Below are 27,610 nucleotides of genomic sequence, written 5' to 3'. Positions count from 1 at the left end.
GCAAACCTTAAAAGGAATGCACATGGTAAATAGCCTGCAAACACTATTGGTGCACCTGTTAAAGTTAGCCAGAGCTGATTTACGTTAGAGTAAGAATGGTCTGGTTTGCCATTCACATCTTTACTGCAACTGTTGTAACAGTGTTGTACTGGTCCTAGACTTGCTCCACAGCATCTCCCTTCAGCAACGCTGTGGCTGCTTCACAAAGTCCATCCGGAGAGTTAAGGTGGTGTACTGAGACCAACTCTCCACTGTCAAAATAGTACTTGGAGCACAGGCTCCTAGACACCCTCAGATTTCCCACATTTCAAGTTCTTAGTAGAACAAGCATCTGCCTGCCCTTGATACCTATCCTACTGTAGGCAACTCTCAGTCCTAAATGGAAGAATAGTGACTAGGCACCTCATCCCAAAGGTCACCTTCTTCCTTATGTCTTCTTATTGCAGTACAATCCTGTAGAGTGTGTGGACCCAAATCCCTGGAAATTGTGTGTTCTATACAATCTTTTTCGTGGCAGAATGTAGTGCGGAAATAGTCAACAACCTATGATGGGTGTCAGATTGCATGACAATTGCCTAAAAGATGACCACTATCTTTCGCAAACAAGAGGAGGAAAACTAACCCTTGGGAAAAAAGTGATCACAAAACGCTCAAGTAAAGACTGCTGCATGTAGCTGGTTAGCTAGATATAGGTTTACGATGCTTGCTCTCCCTATGAAATGTCAACATGGGAAAGGAAATTAGGCATCCAAGTTAAGTTTGTTTTCGTCATAGTCCATAACCCTATCTCCAATTGACGAGGCATCAGCACAACTCGTTGAAGGCGTAGGATGAAATGCAAACAAAACAACACTGACCACTTCATCAACCAGTAAGTGCCAGCCAGTGAGACCATCGGTGGATAGTCATTGCTGGGTTTTAGAGGCTGTATGGCATGACATCAGATGCAGAGGTTTGAACTACCTCAATAAGTTGGGCTTGGGGCCTGTAGTTCCAAAGAGTGTTTGCGGCTTCCTCAATAGCCGATTGCATTATTCATGTATGTATAAGCCACCAGCTGGATAGAACATCCAGCAAAATAATAAATGTACTCCTATGAAACAACTGATTTCTATTCCCAGGAGCTCACCGCCTGCGCCAACTGAGGACACAACAACCTAAATGATGGCATTAACAGCCATATCAGAAATCTTTCCATTAAAGAGTTGATGTTTTAAGCACAAATTAGCATCATTATACTTGAGCACAACCTAGCAGCTAAACATTCCAGCATAAAACACGAAAATAGGATACATCAAATAATAAACTTACAGTTTCCCAAAATAATCACTTTTTATAGCTGACTCAACAATCATTTTCATTGTTGAGGAAAATGTGTGATATAAAATGTAGGCTTCCTGTGGTTAAAAAAAAAAAGCAGGGGTGGAGGGAAGGTATACAGGCGTGGCAACCTCTGTTGCATCATGCCTCATATTAGGACGCAGATTCTTCAGGTAAGTTTAAGTTTACTCGCAGCCGGACACTGCAACCGACTACCAGCATCCACCACCCGGCTATCTGTACCTCCCTACAGTCTTACCCCATTCCAAGTTCCATCTCTTCCCACATTCTAACAGCGAACATTTATTTCCCATAAGCATCCCATACAGTCTCAACGCTAGTCCCGGCCCCTTACACAACAAAATATGCGTAAAATTCTGCAGGTGAACTCGTTGAACAAAGAATGCTCTAGGCCATAGTTTCTGTTATTTAAGACTCACGTTTGTTGTTACTGTTGTCCAGCTCAAGGCAGAGATTGTACACAGCAACAGGCCTCTTGTTACGCGTCCCTTGTCTTCGCGATTGTCTTGGGGGGGCATTAGGTGGAGCTATCGATAAGGAGATTGGTTCCATCAAACTGTCATCCGGTGGATTCCTGAAGATCTGCAATCCAAAACAAGAAAGCTTTAATTGCTTGTCAGGCAGACAAAAGAGCAGGGTGAAACCTTGAACCACTTTGAAGCAGCGATTTCTGGATTGCTTTCAGAATACCGGAGCCAAAAGTTTTTTGGCAGTTGTTTATTTCACGAAAGACTTAAAAAGAGGAAACTGAATCATTACGTCTTACAGACAAATTACCAGCTCTTAAAACATGCAACTGGACGTGCCAGATAAGAGAAAAGTTAGAATAAGAATTTTTGTTATTCTGAAATTTCACACACACATTTGTTTGCCAATATACACAGCATAATTATTGCACGGCGATAAAAAAATAATGGCTATGGAAGAATCATTGCTCGTCATAGTCTACATGAGATAAATATTTCTTAGGGACTCATTTGTTTACATTGAACTAGAGAACTGCTGCTCCCTTGTTTTCACTAAAACATTTGTTGAACTTATTTTCACAAGTTTGTTTAGAGCTGCCATCGAAACTGTATTAATGTTAAAGCCTTGAAGTTATGTACTTGTAAAGTGGCCAAAAACAAATTTCTCTACTGTTGGAGTCGATTACGTGTTGAAGGGCCTGAAACGGGTTACTGTTATGTATAAGATTTGCAGGTCTGCTGCTGCAGGTTCTAATATTAGTAGGCAAATGTAGTTTTTTTCCCTCACCTGTCAGGAGCACTGAGAAAGCGCTATGCAGACAGAGAGCATGATGCAAGTGCTGTGCACTGGCCTGCAGAAGCAGGTTACTGGCGGTGCATACCCAGTTACACAAGACCAGGCCCTGTCAGCTGAAGCCCGCAGAGGAATTGGGCTTTTAGAAGCAGGAATCGGGAGACTAGCCTTGAAATCGGGAGGGTTGGCCTGTATGTCATACGTGAGAATGCTGTTTGTAGTCTTCCTTTTCCAGTTAACAATGTGTGACGTTGTAATGTACCATGGATGTGCGCGTGACTGATTGAAAATGATCTTGTGCGCAGTGTCTTGCGTCATGCGCATGCACTGGAGGACGAGGACGTACAACTACTAGGATGAAAGCAAGGAAGGTGGTGGACGGGGAGGCTGTCCTGATCCTACTAGCCTTCGTGAATGTAAGTGAGTATTTTCTTTGTCACACCTCTTAAACTCTCTTCTTATTTTGTAGACATACTTTCACTTCCACAAACATCAGTCGTTTTTATAACAACACACACGAGGTAAAGAACACTTGAGATTATTTATTCCTTCCCTGGTCGAATTTTACATCAGAATGCCTAGTGCTTAACTTGTGAAAAAATGAGTGCCGATGCCCTAGGCTCTGCTCAGAAGTCCACGCCAGTGCACATGAATGTCGGCATGCCTAGTACCAAGGCTGGTGGCCCTAAATCCAACTCATGCCTCATTAATTCACTGCTAGACACTCCTTGCCCATTTAACTCACTCTTGCAGGTTCCCGCTTTCTACCTTTAGGCCGTTTTTAATGTCTTTCTCTTTCCCAGCCTTTCCATTTTATGAGTGTGCTTTTTTTCCCCACTCTTGCTCTCCGTAAATGTCTAATGTGGAAAAATAAGTGCTGGTCCCAAAAATGAGTGTTGGTGGCCCCTATCGGCAACCACTGGCTCAAATTAAACACTGAGAATGCCCGTTTACTACAAACCTTCTCTTGACCACTTATTCCCGCCATTCCCTTTGCGCTAACAGCCTAGTTCGATCTCTCTCCTTTCTTCATGACACCAAGAAGTCTATCAAGAGGAAAGCAATCAATGCATTTTGGCATAATGCTCCAGAAAACATACCGCTGCACCTATTAGAACCTTAAACATAGCACATTTTTTAATGGGCTAAATATATGCAAACAGTCTAAAACAGAACGAATCCAAGGGGACTTGAGAGTTAACACAAGTATAGCTAGTTAACAAATTCTGAAGAGACTTTAAAAAGAGTTATATATGGCTTAACATTCCTAGGAGTAGCAGCAGTTTTAGTGTTGGGGGAAACTGCTTCTCAGCATAAGTACTGGACATGTGTGTGCAGGGTGGCACAGCATCTCCAAAATAACCAAGCTAGAGTTCAGAAGATGAATGAACAATAAAGATGCCTTTAAATTGTGTTTTTACCTTGCCACAGAAGTCAAATACCAGGCTATTTCTTCTAACAAATTACTGCTTCTTCTTTTTGTAACATCTCAATGGTGTTAACTTCTTTTTTTTTTACTACAAAGTGAGAGGATTCTGGAAAGCAAACTGTAGGAAACTGGATAATTGGTTGTGTGGTCTTCACAAGTAAGGGGTCAAAAATTTCCTCTTACAGGGAACCAAGCATCCCATTGTCACGCTTGAATCTCTCAGTGTAGCGAAGCAAAGAAGTCCAGGGCCTACTCTGTAAATACTGATGAGCCCCACACGTTTCTTTCCGTAAAAGGTCACCAATCTTCAAAATGCCATAGGTGGGGCCCTATTATGCCTATTTGGATGATCTTGGGCTCATTTTATTTCAGGTGGTGAGCTCTAGCCACCAGGTGCAGTTTTAGCAGACCCCTTCTCCGCCAAAGTCTTGTAATCTACAGGGAGTTGGCTGTCCTGCTTCCCTATGCCAGCCTTCCTCCTTGTTTTTGTGTCTGGGCGCAGAAGTCCAGGGCTTTCTCCCAATTAGCCCTCAAGGAGTTTAAGAGGATCTAGAAGCCAGGCACCCCTGGCCCATCACCTCTCCACCCCGTCACAACCTTCCTGCACAGCATACTGGGACAGTTCAAGATGGTGTAATCTGGGAGTAGCTGCTCGGATCTACGCCTGGGGTCTCAGCTCTGCTCCTCGCTGACATCACTGCCAGTGATGCTACTGCCATTACCTCCTGTGTTGGCACCAGTTGTTTGGGATTCTTTCTTTGTTCAGTGGGCCTGGGCTGTCCCTAGCCCTTGTGCAGTGTGACAGGGAATTAACAGAGACAGAATTTGTATCCCCACTCTTCCCTCCTCAGGAGCCGAGGGAAGCACTGTTAATAATTTTGTGTGGGGCAGACTTTGTTCCTACTGCTGGAGAGAAATGTAATTAACATGGCACAGCAGAGTGGCAAAAGCCTGGGCTCTGAGCCCGAGCTGAGTCACAGAAATGTTACAATTCAGAATGACCCATAGGTTGAACAGATATTCTCTTGGAAATCGCAGATTTGATTTTCCCTCCTCAGGAGCTGAGGGAAGCACTGTTAATTATTCCTTTTTTGTGGGGCAGCCTTTGTTCCTGCTGATGGAAAGAAATGTAACTAACATGGCACAGCAGGTGGTAAAAGCCTGGGCTCTGAGCCCGAGGTGAGTCAGAGAAATGTTACAATTCTGGATGACCCTTGGAGGTTGAACAGATATTCTCTTGGAAATCGCAGATTTGATTTCCTCTTACAGGTTGCACCCCATTTTGATATGTCCCTGGACTTTGTAGGCCAAAGGGAAGCGGAACTGCATTGTAATGCAGTTTCCCCTTATGTGTATAATAAAGTGTCACTACAGACAAAATGGTAAATAACACTGGCTTTCTCTATGAGTATACACTAGCACTTTGAGGCCTATCCCAGGTTAATATCTAAGCCAGGCTACCTGTGTGCAGTTACCGGGCAGCGCAAACAGTAGTGTTCACATGTAACCAGCCAAGAGCCCCTTACCTTAGCTGCGTTGCAGCATCCTTACCTCAAAAGGTGGACACTGGCAGTAAACATGCACAATCCATTTTTCATGTGATTACCGTGGGTGAGACACTTGTTGTGAGACTCACCCACAGTAAAAAATCCAAAATCGGGTAATCCAAATAGCAAAGAATCAGGGCATAGTAAGGGACCACTAAGCAAGCAGCCACAGTACACACAGGAGTCAAAGCCACAGGTGGACTGTTGAGGTGGCAAGGGTGGATGATGGAAGAAGTGAACTTTGATTCTGTACTTATTCTGTGACAGATTATAAGAGGAATTGGGGTGCATAAGAGATGCTGTGTCATATTTTATACTGTACGTGCTGTGATATATATAAAACAAAAAACATATATCCCAAAAAATATCCAGGAGCACTGCATGAATGGAATCCAACTGCAACAAGAACTATGACAATTGTGCTGCGATACAGAGAGTGTTAAAGGAAAGGCTGAAAGACGTAAATGTTTTTCAAACACAACATAACTTAAATACCTGGAAATGAGCTATACAAATATTTCAAAATATATCAGTAGTTAGCAAAGCACAAACGAGGCACTTTCTATTCTAATTCTGAAGTATGATGGACAAATTAATGTTTGTGAACTGTATATTTTTATCAGTAAAACTGCAGGTCTGAGCGAATTGAGTGGCCATTGCAATGGAAAATGTGCTATCTGTGACAGCACGCTAACGCACCGTGCTTTTGTAATATATTTTCAAAATTGTGTCCAAAATGCACTCTGCTACATAGCACACCGTTAGCACTGTCCTGCTAAATGGGCATGGCTTATTTGCTACACTTTTTTCTTATCTGATGCTTGGATTTTTCACAATCCCTATTTCTTCAATTATGAAACCTTGGTGGCAGCACCCCAACTCTGAAAATGGTTCCAGCACCAGTGCTGATCAGGCTACTCGTGATGACCAGAAGTCCTCCACAGGAGTTTTGAAGGGATATGCAAAGAGAAGTATGTCAGCCTGAGCACCAGAATCTCACTTTAAGATAAAGCCTCAATAAGAATTCTCAAAACCAATTGGTTTGCCTTTATGCCATGAATCAATCAGATGGTTTTGGTAAGATCATGCCCTAAAAACAGTCAGATTCCTCAAAGGAACAAAGAACACCTAGCAGAAATCTTAAAACACTCACAAAAGGGGTAGAAGACAACCTAGTTCCGTAGATATGTGTTTGGGTGCTCTGCTTGACTGTGGTTAGTGGTGGAAATTAGGGGGAATCCTTCCAGATGCAACATCTATTAATGCGGTTGATTTGCGACCCAGGCCGTCAGATGTTGACTTTGGCCAGATGTAATCTGCACACTCCAAGAAACGTCAACGGCTCCTGCACTTTGCCTACTTTGTGTTCAAACAGCAGCCCGTAGATGGTGAGGGAGGTCTCACACTGTCAGTTCTATGTGGGCCCAACACAAATGCATCATTTAAAGGACCTAGAGCACTTCTTCAGTTTGATTCTCCTACGGGCGGGGGACTAGCTGGAATTTAACACATTGATGCCAATGCCATTGAGGAAGCAAAGACATTAAGATCCTACAGTTTAAAAAGGTCAGATATATCTGTCTTCTGAGTAATTACACAAATTGCCATTTATATGGCACTCTCCCTTTATTATCACCACATAGAACCATTTTTAAGATGGCAAAAGACTGAGGAAAACAGTAAGGTTCAACAGTTTGCATGCAACTCCTTGAGGCAGGTTCATAACTGACTGAGATATCACAAGGATTATAACTTGGGACCTACAGGTAAAGCCGAAGCTCTGTATCAACCCACTGAGCTGCCTCACAAAATATAACTCTAACCTGCATGTTACATGAGGTACTTAGTAGCTGGCACACTAACCCTACATGTTGTTTTATGATGAGTCTCACCTGCTACTAGACTTCACACAGATTTCTCCAATAAGTGCATTAACCACAAGAATGATCTTGTTGTTATTATACCCTATAAATTGCTGGGTATACAAACATCTCTGCAGCAGGTACCTTAATCTGTAAGATATTCTGTGACCAGTAAAGTAGACCACAACATATTTACTATCATGTTTGTCCTTGCTGCATATTTATTTTGGGTGGTGTTTGTAAAAATACATTTGTGAATTTACTGTCGGACTCTGCTGCTCATGACTCTGCTGTCCACCCCTTTTTGTTGCCAGGCCATAACCTGCAAGTTATGAGATCCTGGAGTCCTTTTTCTGCATGATCACTCCATGTTTTTGGGCTGAAGCTGCTGGTTTGGCAGTGACTCCTGCCAAACAGGCCTCAGGGCCAGTGCTCTGACCCTTTAGAGGGTATATGTCTGATTGGTTCACTCCCAATTGATAAGTCCCTAGTATATAGTACTGATGGACCCAGGCCTGTAAGTTAATGTGTCCGTTGTGGGCTGCAATACTTATTGTGCCACCTTAACAAATGTAACAAAACGAAGCATGACACCAAGCCCCCACTGGCAAGGCAGTTTTTGTACTAACTCAACTTTGCAATGTAAAGTAATGGCAAAGGCCAAACCCTTCTTTTTAATATTTATGTCTCCCCTACGGCAGGCCAACTGAAACCTAATAGCACAGTGCATTATATTAAAAAGTTGGACATGGCTTTTCTAACTTCACATGTCCTGAAAGTAAAAATCCTGCACTGTCATGTCGTTTCCTGTGGAAAGGGTAGTAGCCCTTTGGCGAGTACATAGTTACATGCTGGCAACTCAGCAGTGTTAACTTCTGAATGGGACTACTAAATATGATACTCTGAACTATCAAAAGAATCGTTGCATTAAACCTGACTTGATGCTCAAGTCGAATGTAATGTAACTACTGCACAAATGGCAACTTTAGAAAGTTGCCACTTTGTTGCCCAAAGTTGTCCAGTGACAGTTTAAGGTTGCTTGTCAGGAGGCAGCCTTCTGTCCTCCTGGAGGGAGGTATGAATGATTCTGAGGGAGGAACACAAAGGGCCTGTCGTTGGAAGAGCTGCAACCTCACCTTGGCAGAAAGGCCAAACATGGTGAGAGACCTAAAGGCAAGCTTCAAAGGGGAAGCTTCCTTTGAAGGGCAAATGGTGGACACACACAAGAGGGGCTGCACTTTTGTTTTGGTAAACAGACTGGCATCCGGGATAGAAAGGGAGACAAGCTGCCAATCCGTTTTTTCCATTGGCTTGTAGCCCCAGGCAGCAGCACCTCTGGAATGGGGTAAGGAGACCCACACAACAAAAGAAACATTTTGCCATGCTGGGAGTGGGCAGAATGGTGCATTCTGGGGTAGCTAGATGGCACACTCCAGAGGAAGTTGTCACCAGGCCATTGGATAGTAGTCACCACATCTCTCAAGGGCAATAAAGGGAAAAAAGGGGACACCCCTGGCACTCAGTCTTCAGATCACATCTCAACTGGAGAGAGTACTGAAGAAGGACTGCTCTGCTGTTCCTCGGACTCAGCGAAGAGAGGCTGCGCCAAAGACTGGACTGCACCTGCTACTCCTTAGGCTAACAAAGAGAGGACTGTGACTTTGGTGTCCTGCTGAAGGAAAAGTCATCCGTGAAACCCAGACAAAAGTGACTCTAAGAGTCAATTGGCTGACTTTGGGTTACAGTTAGAGGGCCATAAAAGCTGAAAAGGCATGCGTTGGTGAGTTGGTAGTCAAAGACGTCTGATTGTCGCTGACAGAAAAAACGCAGCCTGTGAGACTGAGTCCAGAGTTGCACCTGAGTCTGTCGGCGTGCAGGTTGGTCTGCTAGCAATGAAGCTACCACCAGTTAAAGAAAACTACTGGCTTTGCTGTAACCGAGACCAGTGGTAGCTGGTTTATGGCTGGACTTCACCCAGACTTCAAGGGACATTGGCCCGCTAAAAGTTGCCCCACCACATTGGTGGATTCAGGGTGGCCACAGGAAGACCCCCGTCACTGCCTCAGCAATCTTGAGCATTTTATATCCCTTAGATCAAGACCCCTCCATTAAAGACTATTGTGGTTTGCCCAAAAAGCCTGGAACTGGACTGGAGACTGCTTTGACTGTGAGGGAGCTGCTTTACTTGACCTTATTGGTCCTTGTGACTGGCTCCATGCTAGAGGTGGTCGCCACAAGAGTGCTTTAGTAGCCGTTTTCAAAATACTTGATGTGCTAACCCTAAACTGCGAGTGGTGGTAGATTACAATGACTTATTATGGGAAGTGAAAATCTGTGACTTATAGTTTCTTTAAAAATTTGTGTATCCTGAACCCTTTTGTTGCTGAAGTGTCTATTTGAAGACAAAAACACAAACTATTCTTAAAAATTGGTGTCAGATTTTTATTGTGTTGCGTTTTCTTCTTATTCAGCTACTTTGGTACTTCTTAATACTTTACACTTGTTCCTTTGATAGTGCCTAACTGCTCAGTGCCACAACTACCCAGGGTTGAGCTAAGGTTTTTCGAACTACCCTGACTGGACCCAATACAGGTATAGGAGTTTATTATACAATAAAGCCTCACAACCACACCATATATTAAACCATTTTCCCCACAATTTCCAGCACTGGATAGGGCACAGTACTGGCTTTGGTCTGGTAGCATAAGACGGGAGAAACGAAAAAGCATCAGTGGAACTGGAGTGCAATTAGGAATTATGTAAATGCTCTTATCTTTTTGAGAAAATGATAAAATAAATAAGGCTTAAAAAAGCATTGGGTCAATAAAGTGCAAAGTCAATACTGGTGCAGTGTTTATTATATAGCAGTTCTTTACTGGTTTCAACTGCATAGCTCGACGGCATCCACAGAGAAAATGGTGACACTGAAGAGCACATATGGGAATCAACAGGCCATTCATTTATTAATTCAGGGGTATAATATAGTGGGTAAGTATAGAGAGTCACAATGGTTAGATCACTTAACTAGAGGATATATTTTTGTACAAAACTATGAAATCTTTGGCAGCTCAAGTCCTGCTCTTGAGATGTGAACTCAAGCTTTTCATAGTACTTATGTAGTAGACTGTCTGTAAAACTGGTCCGACAGGCAATGTTATCCTATGGAATTGACTCAGGTCAACTTGAGAAAGTTCCGCTGAATGAGACGGATGCGCCAGACAAAAATTATACTATGTAACAACATTGCTATAATTTGCCTGGCCATATATTGTTCACGATCCCAATTGTTCACAATCAGGGGACAAGACTGAACACCTCAGTGGGGTGAAGCTTGAGCTGCTGATTTTCCAATCATAAAAAAATAGCTAAGGACTCCAAGGAACAGAACCTACTATTGAAACAAGGGCCCTTCCAAATGCAGTGAGTGGTGCAGTTCATGGTTACTTAACGTCTTTATGTACAAGTTAGTGGTGACCGCAGTCTAGTTACTGGTGACTAGTAGGTCTTTGTTCAAGGATTTCTAACACCAGTTAGGGTCCCAACTTATTTTTTTAGAATTAACAATGGGTGGATGAAGCAGTGGAGCAGTACTCACTATGAAGGCGCTTGGGGTATCTGTCTCTTGGTCCATGTCTCAGAAATACCTGTCAAAGTCTAACTTTTGCGTTTGTGGGGGCATCTGTGGGACCCCATAAATTCTCCTATCCCCACTGCAGACTTTAGTCACAAGGCCAACCACAACTACAAATGGTGACGTCCGTGGAACTATAAGAGCAAGAAGGAGTTGACTTTCCCGATCACCAATGCTACCATGGATGTAAAGGCAAACACCTCCATGTCTTTCAGGTACTGGGAAAGCTGTCATTGGGGCACCCAAGGGTTGGGAAAAGTACAAGCACACCAGTTCACTTTAAGAAAAGTGATCTTCACAAGTGCACGTCCTTGTGTTCTCAAGGCCAGCTGGGCCTTGAGGATCTCATGTCTCTTGGGCAATTTTTGTTCCTATTGGCATCCTCCAAATAGATTCTCCATTCAGCTAGACATTATGCAGATCTTCCTGGCATCATGACAGGTTATCTTCTTGACGGAGAATTGTAACTCAGCACTGGCAATTCACTTGCCCTGGGCTAGTACACAATGTTCCTTGAACAGTCAAACAAAGTACTACTCACTGGGCCAGTTAAACGAGTTAGTTACCTTTGGTAATACCTTATCTGGTTGAGACTATATCTAGCCGCAGATTCTTTACCTTTGAATTTTCCCAGGCGTCGGACTGGAATCCGAAGATTTTTGGTGAGCCATACCCCTGTGCACCAGTAGGTGTCATTGATCGTCTCCGCAGTTGTCATTGGCATCATCCGCACTAGAAGTGACATGGTGGCACCTATATAGGTGTCACCCAGGCACACTGATGTCAGTTAATGTCCAAGACTTTCCGTGCCAGAAGCACAGAGCCATGAGTGCACTGACCACTGGTGTGAACAACTATGGCCCAGAAAAGGGTCAGCCCTGGCCCTAGAAATTGGTCACAGAGCTAGGAGGATGGGTGGGTCGGTAAGTAATCCGTGACTAGAGAGTCTCTACCAAATAAGACGTTACCGAAGATAAGTAACTTGTTTACTTGACCGACACTTCTAGCCGCAGATTCCTTACCTTTGAACAGATGCCCACGCAATACCTCCCCGAAGGAGGGTCTGCTGATGCGTTTCAAACAAGGAAGTCCTGCAGGACCAATCGGGTAAAGTGCCCATCCCAAAAGACCAGACTGTCCAGGCAGTGGTGTTTAGTATAGGTGTGCAGAGAAGCCCATGCTGCTGCCTTGCAGATGTCCAGTACTGGAAATCTGTGTGCTAATGCAGTCATCATAGCTTTATAGCTCTGGTGGAATGAGCTTGCAAGCCTTCAGGAGGTTGCTTCTTGGTCAGTGCATAGCAGATTGTATTGCAGAGCATGACCCTAACTAGAGATGGTCCACTTCTACATCGCCCGACCTTTCTTCGCACCAACATACCCCATGGAGAGTGGGTCCTCCATTTGGAACTCTTGTGTTCACTTGAGGCAGAACGACAATGCTCTTTTTGGGTCCAGGCGTTGGAGTCACTTCTTTTCTTTAGAGGGATGTGGAGGAGCAAAAAAAGGTAGGCTGTGTGATTGATTGGCCTAAATGAAATGGGTGACACCTTTCGGCAGAAAGGAGGCCCTTGTTCAAAGTCCCACTTTATCAGGGTAGACAGAGGGGTAAGGCGGCTTAGATAAGGCCTGCAGCTCACTCACTCTGCGGGCAGATGTAATTGCCATAAGGGAAGGCTGTTTTCAATGTCAGAAGCCTGAGAGGACAATTGTTGAGAGGCTCGAAAGGAGCAGACATTAAGAAGGTGAAGACCAGACAGAGATCCCACTGATGCATGATACACGGTAAAAGAGGGGAAAAAATTAACAAGACCCTTTAAAAATCTATGTACAGTAGGGGACTTGAACAAGGAAGGTTGGTCAGGCAGCCACAAGAAGGCAGAAACACGCGACAAATGGCCCTTAAGACCACCCAGAGCAGAGCCCCGCTGGGCAAGGGAAAGGATAAAGAGCAAGACTTTAGAAAGAGGAGCAGAAAAGGGATCAAATTGTTTCCCTGCACACCATGCCACAAATTTATTCCAACGGCAGGTGTATACCATCTTGATGGAGGGACACCTGGCTGCCAGAATAATGTGACAGACTTCAGGAGGAAGATCAAAAACTGTCAACTGCTGTTGCTCAATCACCACGCAAGAAGGCGGAGAGAGGACATGTTTGGGTGAAGAACCCTCCCCTGCTGCTGCAACAGAAGGTCCTCCGGGTGGGGCAGCCTGATTGGAAGATGTATGGCCATGCTCAGTAGCTTGGGATACCACACTCTCCGTGCCTAGTCCGGAGCAACAAGAATGACTTAGGCCCAATTGTTTCTGATCTTTTTGAGAACTCTGATCAGGAGTAGTATGGGCGGAAAGGTGTACAAGAGGCCTGAGCTCCACTCAAGTCAAAAAGTGTCTCAGAGCGAGAGCCGCCTTGTGAACTCCAGCACACAAAATGGCTGATATTGCGCATTCTTGGAGGCAAACAGACCTAGTCATAACTCTCCCCACTTCTGAAAGACCTTCCGCCACCTGCGGGTGGAGACCCCATTCTTGATCCGTTAGTCATCGATGGCAGAGTTTGTCTGCCCTTGCGTTGAGGGGCTGCAAGGTGCTGGACCACCAGGGATATGCTCTGCTGTTCCAGTCAAGTAGAGAGATGCAGGGCCTCTTGACAAAGGGTCCACAACCCCACCCCGCCTTGTTTGTTGCACTTGGCAGTGGTGTGGTCCGTGAACACCTGCACTAGCCTTCCCTTGATGGAGGGTAAAAAGGCTTTCAATGCCAGTCGGATCACTCGGAGCTCCAGCATGTTCATGTAGAGTCCCGATTCCATCAGAGACCAGAGTGCTCTGATCTCCAACTTTCTCAGACAGCAGCTCCATCGTAGGAGTGACACATCTGTCATTACTGTCAGATATGGTTGGGGAAAGCTGTGGGGTCTGCCTCCGACCAAATCATTAGCCGCTACTGTAGCTCTTAAGCAGTTCCCTCTGAGATTTAGATCATGTCAGAGAGATTCTCCTGATGCTGCACATTTTGAATTTCTCCTTCTTGAGGAAGAAGTTGTGGCCTCAGAGATCTAAAATAGGATGAAGGCCTTTGTTCAGTTTGTGAATTAGAAAGTAGGGGGAATAGCAACCACAGCCTACTTCTAGCACTGAGACCCTCTCTATGGTCACCCTTGGCCAAGAGAGCTGCAACTTTCTCACAGAGAAGGGAGAGATGATCCTCCGTTAGCCAGTTGTGGGATGGTGGCATGGAGGTGGGGGTAGTCATGAAGGGGAGTGAGTGGCCCCTTCTGACAATCTGCAAAACCCACCTGTCCGATGTTATTGACCGCCAGTGTGGAAGATGATAGTGAATCCTGCCGCCAACTGGATGCACACGATGGTAAAGGGGCAGATTAGGAAGGTTTAGAGGCTGCAGGGGGTGGTGGACTGACCCACAATGCTTGTCGGTAGTAAGTCCTTGGCCACCAGAGGTTGGGAAGCATGCACGGCTCAGTAGCTGGGAGGGAACTGGTGCCTCTAGAAAGTCCCTTCCATGCCACGAAAGGAGCAAAATGCAGATTGAAGATGACGTGTCCCCTAAGAAAGTTTGGGTCCCCTGAGGCAGGGCAGTGGCAGTGGGTGATTTCTCTATTCACAGAAGCCCCTGTGTTTGGTTTAGACCAAGTTCCTAAAAGAACGTCAGTGAGGGTGTCATTGAATGTGAGTAGGGGTTCTGACGAGGAAATTCACGGTTGCAACACCTCTGTCAAGATGTTAGTATTTACTACCATCAAGGGCAACAGAAGGTCAAGGACCGCAGCCACCTTCTGCACCAACACTGCGTATGAGGCTCCCTCCTCCAAAGCCACAGTGGAGGGAGAAAGCATACCAGTATCTGGAAAGGTATCCAGCCCACTGCCTTAACCCAGTTCCTCACATCAGTCCATATTGGGTCCAACGGCCCCTGCCTTTCTCTCTGAGGCCTAACCCAAGGGAATATGGCTCAGGCTCCGATCTAGGAAGCAAGGTTTGTGCCGGCGCTCGATGCGGCATCGGGTGACGTCCCTCCAGCTCCATGTCTGAGTTAGGGATCACAATGAGGAGGGTGCCACTGGCAGCGTCAGTATTTGGGCTGGTGCCGAGGAAGGTTGAGATGGTACCAATGGTGCCGGTCCAGATCCTATAATAGATCCCTGGAAGCCCACTGGAGCCGGTTTTAGGAGTGGGCGACAAATTGTCAACACCGGCAAAGTATTGGCCACTCACAGTTATGCATGCATCGCAGAGTTCTGTGCAACTCTGCCAACCGCCGGGTGACATTTTATTTTCCTCTAACGCCGCTTGCCAAAGGTAAGTTGGCAAGTGTGAGCGAGATTTGGCATCTCCTAGTGTAATTTTCATTTGTGAGGAGAGCACCAACGTGGACAGTCGTGATCGTTTGGTGCCAGAAAGCTGCTGCTCAAGAACTACTCGAGCTGCAACAAAATCAACTCAAGAAGCAGTGATCTATGGCGTGCCATTTGGTGCCATTGGTGCTGATTTTTCCATGCAGAATGAGCTCACAGCACTAAAAATCAGCGTGACTGGTCTAATGCTGCCCGCTTGTGAAACTCTGCTGAATCCTGCAGTTTTCATGTAACTCCACCAAATTCGGGAGCGAAACCTCACAAGTTCTGCCCACCCCTAATTGATACAGACGTGTTTTCCCCTGCTGTTCCTTTTCTACTTCTTATGGGTGCCTGGTGAACTACTGTGTGATTTCAACAGTCATCTGTCAGTCTTGTTTTTATATTTTAAGAAAAATGTTACAGTTTTTGTGTTTTTTATGTGCCCCTGTTTGTAACACTGACAGCATGCCCCTGATATAATGAAGAACACTTGCAGAAAAGACGCATGCTATGAGCAGAAACCTGTGTAGCCTGCGCTCTCCTCTAACCCGACACAGACTGGCAAGAAAAAAAATTATATTAAAAAATGGCATAGTGTGCTGCTCAGGAGATACTGAACACCATTTCTGTCTCCGCTCTTGAAACAACGGCTCTTCCGAGAGCTTCTGAGGTGCATCATTGTATGGTTCAAGTGTGTCACCCACTCACCTGGTGGCTCAAACTTTGACTTTTAAGGAGAGACACTTTAAGACCCCCAGTGCAGTCAGTATTTCGTTTTCCAATTATTAAGTAGTACATCCATGTGAGGCACCATTTCTGTAACCCACTGAGCTACATGTGCCTCACTGAGGTAGTTGAGCTCCATCTTCATTCAGATTCAGCTCTCTCCAGTAATTATGCTAATAAGGCAATTTCTAATTGCTATTACTACAAAAACAGAACTACCCTCTAAAGGTCAAGGGGACAGTGTTATTAAACTACACAAAACAAATTGGCCCCTTTACGCGCTCTCCCGAATGGGTATATGTAATTATATATCTACAGACATATACAGACTGACTACCAATATTCTATATACCATCAATATCTTTTACAATACATATATTATATTTTATAGTATCGTTAAAACGCAAAATATCTTTACATTTTGGGAAAAACACCAATAATTTGTATATTCCCTCATACATATACACACACGCACACATTAATCCACGTATATAAATGAGCTACTGTAAACCTTCCACACAACAGACCTTGACTAACCGCTACAGCAGATTAGTTTTGAAAAAAGCCACTTGAAAAATACTACTACTATGTTCAGTCCCTTACAACAACACTGCACTGCCCAGTGTGCAGCAAGATTTAATCCTGATTGGAAATTACAAATAAAGCAACATGCATTTCTTATACCAATAACCTAAATAGTTACTACAACAGAGGCACAGTACAAAATGCAGATAGCTTCGGTGCTGAGGAAAAAGAAAGGCCAAACAGTGCAACAACGAAATGGAATATGCCCTGAAGATGTAAGTACAAACTGCTGTTAAAATCAGTATGCCTAATTTAAATGGGTCTCTGTTATAGAGTTTTCCTTTATATTTTAATCAGTTTTTCTGTTCCTCTGCAATACTGCCCTTTAACTGTTTCTCTATAATATTACCTGACCGCTAGGTCGGCCTAGCTCTATGCATAAAATGTATTTTATATGAGGGTGGCGTGTGTTTTTATGCTTCATGGTTCTGTGATGTGACTGCTTATGTTCTCTTGCGTTAGTTGGTTCTTAGCCACTACACGTCACCTGCTAGAATGCCTCCTTCTTGCTTTTTGAAGTAGGCGAATATTAGCAGTCAAGAACCAGCCACCAATGTATCCTGCCACCATCTGTCGTGTTTACATCCTGAACTATTGCTGCAGTGGCTATCAATAACTACTCAGACACACATATTCCCCCACTTAGGGACAGAGCAGTGAGGGATAAAGGGACTGGAAACTTCAGACATACTCACACCCTTTTCACACCTACTCCCAGTTGTGCTGGAACAAGTTTTAGAGTGCTGCCATCAATGTTACCTCACTGAACTCATACTCGTGAAATTTCTAAGAATCACACAAAGAAGGGCAGTAAATGAGTCATGCGCATTTGGCAAGAGATTACTAGGGGTATGTTGCAATATATTACTAAATGGTTTGGGAGTGCACTGCCATCTACGGACAGCACATCCACATTAATATGGCTGCTAAATCTGCAAAGATATATAGTTTTACTGATAAAACTATATAGCGCACAAATGACAATGTGTAGAAATCTAGTGACAGCAAATATCTCTCATTTGGGCCTCACCAAGTAAAGTGACTTGAACTATTTTGGTCCCATTAAAATCTTTGTTTCCATCACACTTCGGAAAAACAAATGCTTAATTAGCGCTGTCCTAACTTCTGATATATTTTTAAATATTGATACAGTTCAGTTATAGGTCAATTCTGTTGTGTGTTAAAAATGACATCCTGCAGCCTTTCTTTTCATACCAGTAAGACTGTCACACAATTTTTACACAACCCTCTCACTTTGCAGTCGGAGAAGGAAAAGTGAACACGAATTTCCATGGGAAAATAATAAGGAGCAATTTGTCAGAAGACAAGCCTGATATTCGACCATAGGCTTAGAAAGTACAGGAAACGTGAAAAGATGAAAGCTAAATTGACCTCATCCACCTTCGGAACTCAGCTGGAAGTGCTCCGGCTCCTCCCCCGTACATCTACTTCCAGCGCCCGGGCCACCTCCCTGAAGCCTCATCCAAGCGTGCCTAATATTGTTCATAACTCAGATTCTTCCCAGCTAGAAAGGGCGATCTCATACTTACAATGTACCCCGCTACCTAGGCCTACTAAGAGGAGCATCCCTGAAAACTGCAATCAGGTGCACACATGTGAAGGCGCTCACACTCCACGCCAACTTATGTGACCTGTAGCAGAGAAGTCCCTCCCACTATCACCAGATGGGTATGTGGAAACATTCACAGACACCTGGAAGGAAACAAATCCCCTTCTCTAATGACAAATATTATCCGGGCTAAATTTACGTTTCAGAGTACAACTTTCAATTCTTCCATAGGGATTGAAAAGAGTGAAGATAAAATGATGTCCCTGGCCTGCAGGGGTCGCCGCTACTGCTGCTGATATTAACATGTTGTCGACAACGCGGTACAACGCCGGCACACATACTGGCGTTCGCTCATCTGGCTGTCGAGGCAACATGAAACGCAATTCATACCAGTTTCCCGCATTTTTCATAACACAGCTGTGAACTAACCACGTACCATGATGGCGATTTCAGTCAGTGGTGTCTTTGCAACCAACAGTAATTAGCATGTTGGAAGTTTTAGGCCATGCCTATAAACACTCCAGATTTGCACTAATAATGATTTTTCAACGACATATTTGCTCTGATTACATAATGAATAGATATCACCTCTAAATTAAATTAAATTGGTAGCCGATTGCCGATATCAAATCGTTGAGTGTTTTTTAACTGGACAGACTTGGCATTTAACGTTCTCTGTAAGCGTTATCTATAATGGGACACAAAACAGCAATGTAGTGTCCTGCTGGACACTTTCTAGTGTTTAACCAGTGCTTAATTTGTAAATAAAAAGGTGCCGGTGCGCAAAGCTCTCTTCTTAAACACGGGACTGCTGCAATTAAAAGTGTGAGCACATAATACTGAGGCAGCGTAATCCTGAAGTCACCTTGGGCCTCTTTAGTCCATTTACACCACTCCCTGCCCCTTCAGCTCACTGTCAGCTTCCTGCTTTTCCCCTTTTCAAAGTTTTTTCGTTTTTCTCTTCTTCCGTCTTTCCCACGTGTCTTTTGCTCGCAGTAAATGCTTGAGACAGGAACCTATGCGCCGGCCCTCAGAAATAAGTGCCAGTGCTCCGCACCAGAAACAACAAGCACAAATTAAGCACGGTGTTTAACCTTCCACTCGGCTGAGGGCTGGCTTTACATACACACCCCACACCCACCCAACCCAGGCGTCACCAGTCAGGTGACCCTGCCAATATAAAGGGCTGGGTGCACGTGCCCATGGCCAGTTTAAAGAACCCTACCACTGTGTCTGCGTCACATCTTTTAGTAGCATGAGAGCCTATGGCCCCCAACACTACAATGGCGACGAGGCGGGTCTGACTCCACCCCCCCCAGCGGTAATTGGGCTGGAAGCAGAGTGTTTCCTCATGAGGAAGAGTGGCACCAGCCTGAGTAGCAAGGAAAGAAGAAGAGGGCAGCGACAGCATCAACAAAGTGCCTGCTAGCCTCCCGGGCATGAGGAGAGCCCGAGAGGTGCAAGGAAAGAAGCCCTCCCAGCATGGTGTGTTCCCAAACTCCCCCCGACAGACTTCCTCCGTCATGCGGGGAAGGGATATGGCACGCAGTGCTAGAGAGGCTGCTGTTGCCCAATGTGGCGCTACACCCCCCCTTGCCACTGGTCGCAGGCACGATGGTGCTGTTCACTCACCAAGGCGTGGGAGAGAAATGCCCAGGGCTGCCTTAGCGCTATGGTGCATCCACGCACCACGAGGAAGAGTGAGGAGCATGGCGGCCCGCAGTGCTAAGAAAGGACTGTTGCGGCCGCGAAGGAGAGAAACGCTGGTGGTGCAGATATGCCAACTGCCCCCAAGCAATATTCCAGGAATGACCTTGAAAGGCCACACACGGCCTGCAGCGCAAGGGAACGCATGCTGCGGCCGTTGTGTGAGGTGCAGAGGTGCCACCTCGCACCAAAATAGAATTCAGATTAGTGCCCAGGGCCGACCCCCCCCCCTGCAATAATGCCAGGAAGGCCGAGACACTCATGCTGCGGCTGGGTCGATGTTTGGTGAGAGGTGCTGACAGGTACCACAGTAAAAGAAAAGTGCCCAGGGCTGCCCCCCCCTTCCAAATGCGAAGCCACAGAGAAATGCCCAGGGCTGCCCCCTCTGCAAAAGTGACCTGACCGAGCGGTGCTGCCATGCACCGGCAAAAGAAAACAAAATTACATCCAAAGTGCCCAGAGCCCACCCCATAAACAACAGCTGCCTGCCTCTTCATCACGAGGCAGTGTTTGAAACAACAAAAAAAGAAGTAACAAAAGAAGAGAGAAGCAAGAAAAAGAAAGAAATGGCACTTACCTGCAGCTCCTGCAGCCCCCTCCAGCCTGATGAACTCCTCCCGGCAGCATGGCTCCTCTACAGCGTCTGACTTCAACAAACGAGGCTCCTAAGAGGAAATACAGTCTTCCAGCTGGAAAGAAGTGCAACAGTGGCATCTAGTGGACAAAGTCAGTACTGCACTCTTGTTTCTGCTTTAACAGGGAAACAAGCTGTGTTGAAGGCAAGTCTACAGCAACACCCCAGAGAGTGACTGTGCCAGACCAACAGCGCGCCCATGGAAGAAAATGGCTCAGAAGATGGAAATGACACGTGCAACGCTGCACAGCGAAGGAGAAGACTGCAGCTGTCACAGCCTAGCTGCAACAGTGAGAAATGGATCTAAGTGCCACACAAGGCACTAGGAGAGCACGCATGACCTGCGCAGCCCCTGGCGGCCATCTGCCGCTACTGCCGAAAGAACACCACATGCCCCAGCAGTGATGGACATCACCGTAAGATAAGAGAGGGACATGCTAGGCATCAACAAAAGATGCCCAGAAGGAAAAGGGACAATGTCACAGGTGCAAAGAGAGCTGCGCCACCGAAGCTAACAACACGGACAGGAGCCCGAGAAGATGGACAGAGACCCGAGATTGTGACGTAATGCACAGGAGATGAGGTCGGTTCAGCCGGCCTTACCACGACACAAGATGGCCACCGTACGCCCATCACACAGCAGGTCGCGAGAAGCAACCAATTGAAAAGCACGCCCAGGTTCAAGCAGGACCTAGTGCTGCGACGGCGCTGCCTTGAGGCACAAGCACTGCTCCCTCCAGTGAAGAGGAGTCAGGAAAGGAAGTGACCCATCATCACTGCCCTGCAACGGGCCAGAGACTAATCAAGGAGTGTCCTCCCACACACTGCCTCAAGACAAAGTTGGCAGCAACTCGCAACAGGCAAGAGGAGAGTCGCACACCCTGAGTGGGAAGATGCCACCACTGCAACACTGAGAAAGCGCCACAGCAAAGGAGAAGAGAGCGTGGTGTGATGCCATGCTGTGAAAAGGGAAGAGAGGAGTTTGTGTGACAACACCTGTCACACTGCAACACCTGAAGACCACAGGAGTACAAGAGCGTAAGGTCACAGGGTGGAGAGGTGGAGGACTCATGCCACAAAGGAAGAGTGCACCCACAGACAAGACAGCCACCGGGGTGCCGTGACGTCACTAGACACTGCTCAGCTGGAGTACCAAATGTAAGACACCATGCGCAAACCGCGTACTTGCCCCACGCTTCACAGTGTGACCGTCCAAGCCACCTGTCACCAGCTGCTTAAAGCAGATGGCATCAGTGCTACCATCTGCACATGAGGAAAAGAAAGACTGCACTAGCTATGGCGAAGTCCCTTCAGACACCCTTCATTCCAGCAACATCGCTCATCGTCCAGGTCTCCGAATGGCAAACACCATCATTGCCACGTGCATCACAGTATCCATCCAAGGAGCAGTTAAACAACCAGACTGAAGTCCTACACTGTTGCTTTGATGCCTTGAGGAACCAGTCAACCAATGACCACCTGCTCACCCTGCCTGTAGCCTGCTCCCGGTGGCAAGAGTGAGTTGTGACCTAGACCCATTAACCTCTGTGATTGCACGAGCGACAAGGCAGTGGCTCCTCGGATGTCTTGCAGCTGCCCTGACGTGGCACATGAGCAGTCCCACTGCAGACCACAAGCAGTCCCGTGCCAACCTAAACAAGGGACCTCCCCAAGAACGAGAGAGGTACTTGACATTGCCCCACCGATGAAGTCGAGGAGAGAGCAAGACTGTGAAATGGAGACTCCAACAGGTCACAACATGCCAAGACTGTCTTCAGTGAATTAACATGACACCAACTAGACATCCTCCTGGCAACGTGAGAGACAATTGCCCTGAGACAGTCTGAGAGCCCACCTACACCTGGTCCATGTTGGCAAGCGCAAAGACTACAAACCATCCACCCTTGCGGTTGCATGTATGACTTGACCGTGGCTCCTATCAGAGAGCCTGCAGCGGCCCGCAGAGGGCCCATGCACACCCCAGCACAGTCCACGCTGGTCTTGTGGCAAACCCAGTAAAAGGGCCTCAAGGAAGTTCCAGAGTGAAGAATCCACAAACGAGAGGTGGTCGGGGAGCTGTTCCAACGACAAAGGATCAGGATGTGCCAAGGATTCCGAGGAGGACTTCACACCATCACTGATGTCGTCAGTCTTCGAGGGATTGGACGTCAAGAAGCCAGGATGCCTCAAGCAGTGTATTTACAGCGAACTCCACCAACGCTCCTGATGCACCCAATTTGAATGATGCACCAAGCTGAACTGATTACACCACCAGCCTTGCCACAAGTGCCCACAGGACTGAACCACAGTGCATGAGTGGACACTTAATCAACCATTTGACTGTCACAGAGTCCGGACTCCATCCACACAGTGTTCGTGCCCAGAAGTACCTGCTTAAATTATGGACCCATGCGGAGGTGTCCGGGTGCTCCCAGCTGCACCTGTCCACTGCAATACTGCGGCCTGCCTTTTTGTGGCCGAGAGAGACTGATGGAGGTGTTTTGTTTTTGTGTTTTCTTTTACACCTTGGACTTTGTTTTGTTCCTCAATAAAGTTTGGGAGGAATGTAATGTCCTGCTGGACACGTTCTAGTGTTTAACTGGCCACTCGGCTACGGGCTGGCTTCACATACACACCCCACACCCACCCAACACAGGTGTCACCAGTCAGGTGACCCTGCATATAAAAAGGGCCGGGTACACGTGGCCAGTTTACAGAACCCTACCACTGTGTCTGCGTCACATCTTTTAGTAGCATGAGGGCCTAGGGCTCCCAACATGCTTAGCGCCGTGCACTAAAAGTCGCACACATGGCATAGGGGCAGATCTCAAATACTCCCTCTGGTTCCGCAGTGTTACAGATTAAAAGTTGTCCACAAATGAACACATGCAGAAAAATGTTTTCAAACATTGTGCAACTTTCACACTCACTAGCAAGTAGTGAGCTGCATTTCCACGCTGCTTGGTAGCGAGTGTGAACGTTTTCATCTCGTGTCACCGACAATAACCGAAACATTACAAGAACAAACATTAGCTCCCCAAGAAGCAGGCATGCGTGGGGGTAATTTTATCAGAGCCAGCACAAGTCCATCAAATCTCTTGGCAACCCAGTAGCTGAACAGAGAGCGTGAAAAGCTATGCCGCCACCTAGTGGTCCTCGTGGGGCTAACCATGAAATTATTTCGCTTCCCAGCCGACCAAACTCCCAACCCAACCTGTAAAACGAAGACCATAAGAGGCATAACAATTTGCATGGTTTGAAACTTTATGAATTTGTACATAAAGAGCCGGAACAATTTCGAAGGTAGACGGGGTAGTGTGGCTTAGGGCTCTCTTAACCAACTATGGAAGGAAACGCGTGTTCCGTTTTTCAACAATAGCTTGAGAAATAGCTTAGTTAAAAACACGGCAGAAAGCATAGGGCACAAAAATATTATTTGAAACGTGAATTTAAATTAAATATGAGTGGATTCATCGGCAAGAAAGACACATGAGTGTTGTAATGTCGAATCAGCACAAACAATAGCTCCTGGATTCAGGGATGGCTAATTTGGTAGACCTTTTTTCCAGTTACTATACATACAGTAAGTAGACCTGTGTTTCGCTCCCGCAATTCCCCCTCTGAGCTTTCGCACGACAAATGTATTAATTAATCTCCGTTATTCTAGCATAACAAAAGCGGGGACTAGACTTTGTATTATCAATCACCAAAATGAGTACACTTCCTGTTATTGTATGGCTTTGAAAATACTACAACAAGGTACCCTAGAATTAGGGGGCAAGAGAGCACCAAGGCATTGGCAGGGTTGATTACATGATGCGGCAAGAAAATAAAAATTAGAAGGCATAATGTAGCACTTTTTTAATACTATTACTATTTTATCACATGGTACTATCTGGGCAAAGAATTCACCTTATTAGCACCAGTTTAGCAACCAAATACAGAAATAAGTAACCTTTGCAAAGGGCCTTCCACTGAGTGCCAACATATGTCGCAACGCTCTTAGTAACTTTTGATCCGTTTGAGCTAGAAACATTTTTTTTTGTTAAAACCTGCTGATTTTGCAGCATAAAATGCTTCATTTTGCAAATGCGGCAAACCCACAATTATGTGAAAAAAACTGTGGCCGCAGAATCGCATAATTTCAGGGGCCCTGTATATGGCATACGCCAAGGCTTCTGATTGGTACGGAGAGATTGGAGATAGTGCATGCATTTACTTCCACAACCAGAACTTTTCAGTGAGCACCCCAGATTTTCACCAATGTATTATTTTAAACGCTTTCTCAGCAACAACTTAAAAAAAACGGATTAAGTCTCGATTTCGTTTTTTTTTTTTTCACGATAATGGGGTCCGCAAGCTTCTCTATCTCTGCCCTTGGTAAATCAACTTAGTAATTGTTTTCACTGGTTAATAGAGCTACTGGTTTAACCCCTTCTGTGCCGCGGACGTAGTGGTTACGTCCCGCGGCACAGTGCTGCTGTGCCGAGGACGTAACCACTACGTCCTCGGCACACAGCCCAGAGGGAGCGCTCTCGCTCCCTCTGTGTGCTTCCCCCCCACCCCCCAAAGTCAGGGATGGAAGGGGAAGCACTTCCCCCCTTCCACCCCCGACCCTCCCACCCCCCCATAATGACATCAGCGCGCGATCGCGCGCTGACTTCATTATGGGATCCTCGCCGCACAGGAAGCCATTTGCTTCCTGTGCGGCGACGAGAGAAGAGGTGAGTTCCTCTTCCCGTTGGGTGGGGGGTTGGGGCTAAAGAGGCACCGGGGAAAAGGAAAGGCTTTTCCTTTTCCCCGGTGTCTCTTTGAGCATTCCTGCTGCCCGATCGCATTGCGATCGGGCAGCAGGAATGCCCACTAGACACCAGGGATTTTTTTTTTTTGTTGTTGTTTCCTGTTTTTGGCACGCGGGGAGCAGCCCCTTGGGCAAGGGTCGCTCCCCTTTAGGGGGCAATTACTACGGCCATTTCTGCCCCCCTTGGGGACAGATCTGGCTACTTTTTAGCCAGATCTGCCCCCAAGTGGGGCAGAAAACACTAGATCACCAGTTTTTTTTTTTTTTTATGTGTATTTATGTGGGGGGGGGGTGCCCCCTTGGGCAAGGGGTGCCCCCCCCAAGGGGGCAGAGAACTGTTGGCCTTTCCTGCCCCCCTTGGGGGCAAATCGGCCTATTTTTTTTTAGGTCCATCTGCCCCCAAGGGGGGCAGAAGCCACTTAGGCACCAGGGATTGTGTGTGTAGTGGATGGGGGGGCGCCCCCTTGGGCAAGGGTCGCTCCCCTTTGGGGGGCATGTCTTTTGGGGACATTTCTGCCCCCCTTGAGGGCAGATCAGCCTATTATTTTTAGGCTGATCTGCCCCAAGGGGGGCAGAAACCACTAGAACGACAGGGATTTTTTTTTATGTGTTTATTTTTGTGGGGGGCATTGACTTGTTGGCCATTTGGGCAGATGGGCATATTTTTGTAGGCCCACCTGCCCCCAAGGGGGGCAGAAGCCACTTAGACACCAGGGATAGTGTGTGATGGGGGGGTGTTAGTGGATGGGGGGGGAGCCTTGGGCAAGGGTCGCCCCCCACTTTGGGGGCACATGTACCCAGGCCATTTCTGCACCCCTTGGACACAGATCAGCCTATTATTTTTAGGCTGGTCTGCCCCCAAGGGGGGCAGAAACCACTAGAACGCCAGGTTTTTTTTTTTATTTGTTTATTTTTGTGGGGGGGCGTCCCCTTGTTCACGGGGCGCCCCCCCAAGGGGGGCATTGACCTGTTGCCCATTTCTACACCCCCTGGGGGCAGATGGGCCTATTTTCTTAGGCCCACCTGCCCCCAAGGGGGGCAGAAGCCACTTAGACACCAGGGATAGTGTGTGTGTGTGTGTTAGTGGATGGGGGGGGCCTTGGGCAAGGGTCGCCCCCCACTTTGGGGGCACATGTACCCAGGCCATTTCTGCACCCCTTGGAGACAGATCAGCCTATTATTTTTAGGCTGGTCTGCCCCCAAGGGGTGCAGAAAGTACTAGAACGCCAGGGATTTTTTTTTATTTGTTTATTTTTGTGGGGGGGGGCGTACCCTTGGTCACGGGGAGCCCCCCCCAAGGGGGGCATTGACCTGTTGCCCATTTCTACACCCCCTGGGGGCAGATGGGCCTATTTTCTTAGGCCCACCTGCCCCCAAGGGGGGCAGAAGCCACTTAGACACCAGGGATAGTGTGTGTGTGTTAGTGGATGGGGGAGGCCTTGGGCAAGGGTCGCCCCCCACTTTGGGGGCACATGTACCCAGGCCATTTCTGCACCCCTTGGAGACAGATCAGCCTATTATTTTTAGGCTGGTCTGCCCCCAAGGGGGGCAGAAACTACTAGAACGCCAGGGATTTTTTTAAATTTGTTTATTTTTGTGGGGGGGCGTCCCCTTGGTCACAGGGCGCCCCCCCAAGGGAGGCATTGACCTGTTGGCCATTTCTAGACCCCCTGGGGGCAGATGGGCCTATTTTGTTAGGCCCACCTGCCCCCAAGGGGGGCAGAAGCCACTTAGACACCAGGGATAGTGTGTGTGTGTGTGTGTGTGTGTGTTAGTGGATGGGGGGGGCCTTGGGCAAGGGTCTCCCCCCACTTTGGGGGCACATGTACCCAGGCCATTTCTGCACCCCTTGGAGACAGATCAGCCTATTATTTTTAGGCTGGTCTGCCCCCAAGGGGGGCAGAAACCACTAGAACGCCAGGGATTTTTTTTATTTGTTTATTTTTGTGGGGGGGCGTCCCCTTGGTCACGGGGCGCCCCCCCCCAAGGGGGGCATTGACCTGTTGCCCATTTCTACACCCCCTGGGGGCAGATGGGCCTATTATGTTAGGCCCACCTGCCCCCAAGGGGGGTAGAAGCCACTTAGGCACCAGGGATAGTGTTGTGTGTGTTTTTTTTTTTTTTTTGAGGGCTGTCCCCTTTGGCAAGGGTCGCTCTCC

The 27,610-nt window shown here is 46.8% G+C and overlaps 1 protein-coding gene across 3 annotated transcripts in view; it reads right to left on the bottom strand.

Moving 5' to 3' along the window:
- Nucleotides 1–27,610, bottom strand: part of ARHGAP10 (Rho GTPase activating protein 10) — an 849,665-nt gene that overhangs the window by 250,394 nt on the left and 571,661 nt on the right. For all 3 annotated transcript variants that reach the window (XM_069242631.1, XM_069242629.1, XM_069242630.1), the window contains exon 19: nt 1,761–1,923. In XM_069242631.1, coding sequence (XP_069098732.1) covers nt 1,761–1,923 — 163 coding nt within the window. The remainder of the gene's footprint in view (nt 1–1,760; nt 1,924–27,610) is intronic.

The sequence above is a fragment of the Pleurodeles waltl genome, chromosome 1_2, assembly GCF_031143425.1.
Source record: "Pleurodeles waltl isolate 20211129_DDA chromosome 1_2, aPleWal1.hap1.20221129, whole genome shotgun sequence".
Taxonomy (NCBI): domain Eukaryota; kingdom Metazoa; phylum Chordata; class Amphibia; order Caudata; family Salamandridae; genus Pleurodeles; species Pleurodeles waltl.
Note: the sequence above shows the minus strand (reverse complement) of the source record. Positions and strands in the feature narration are given on the sequence as shown.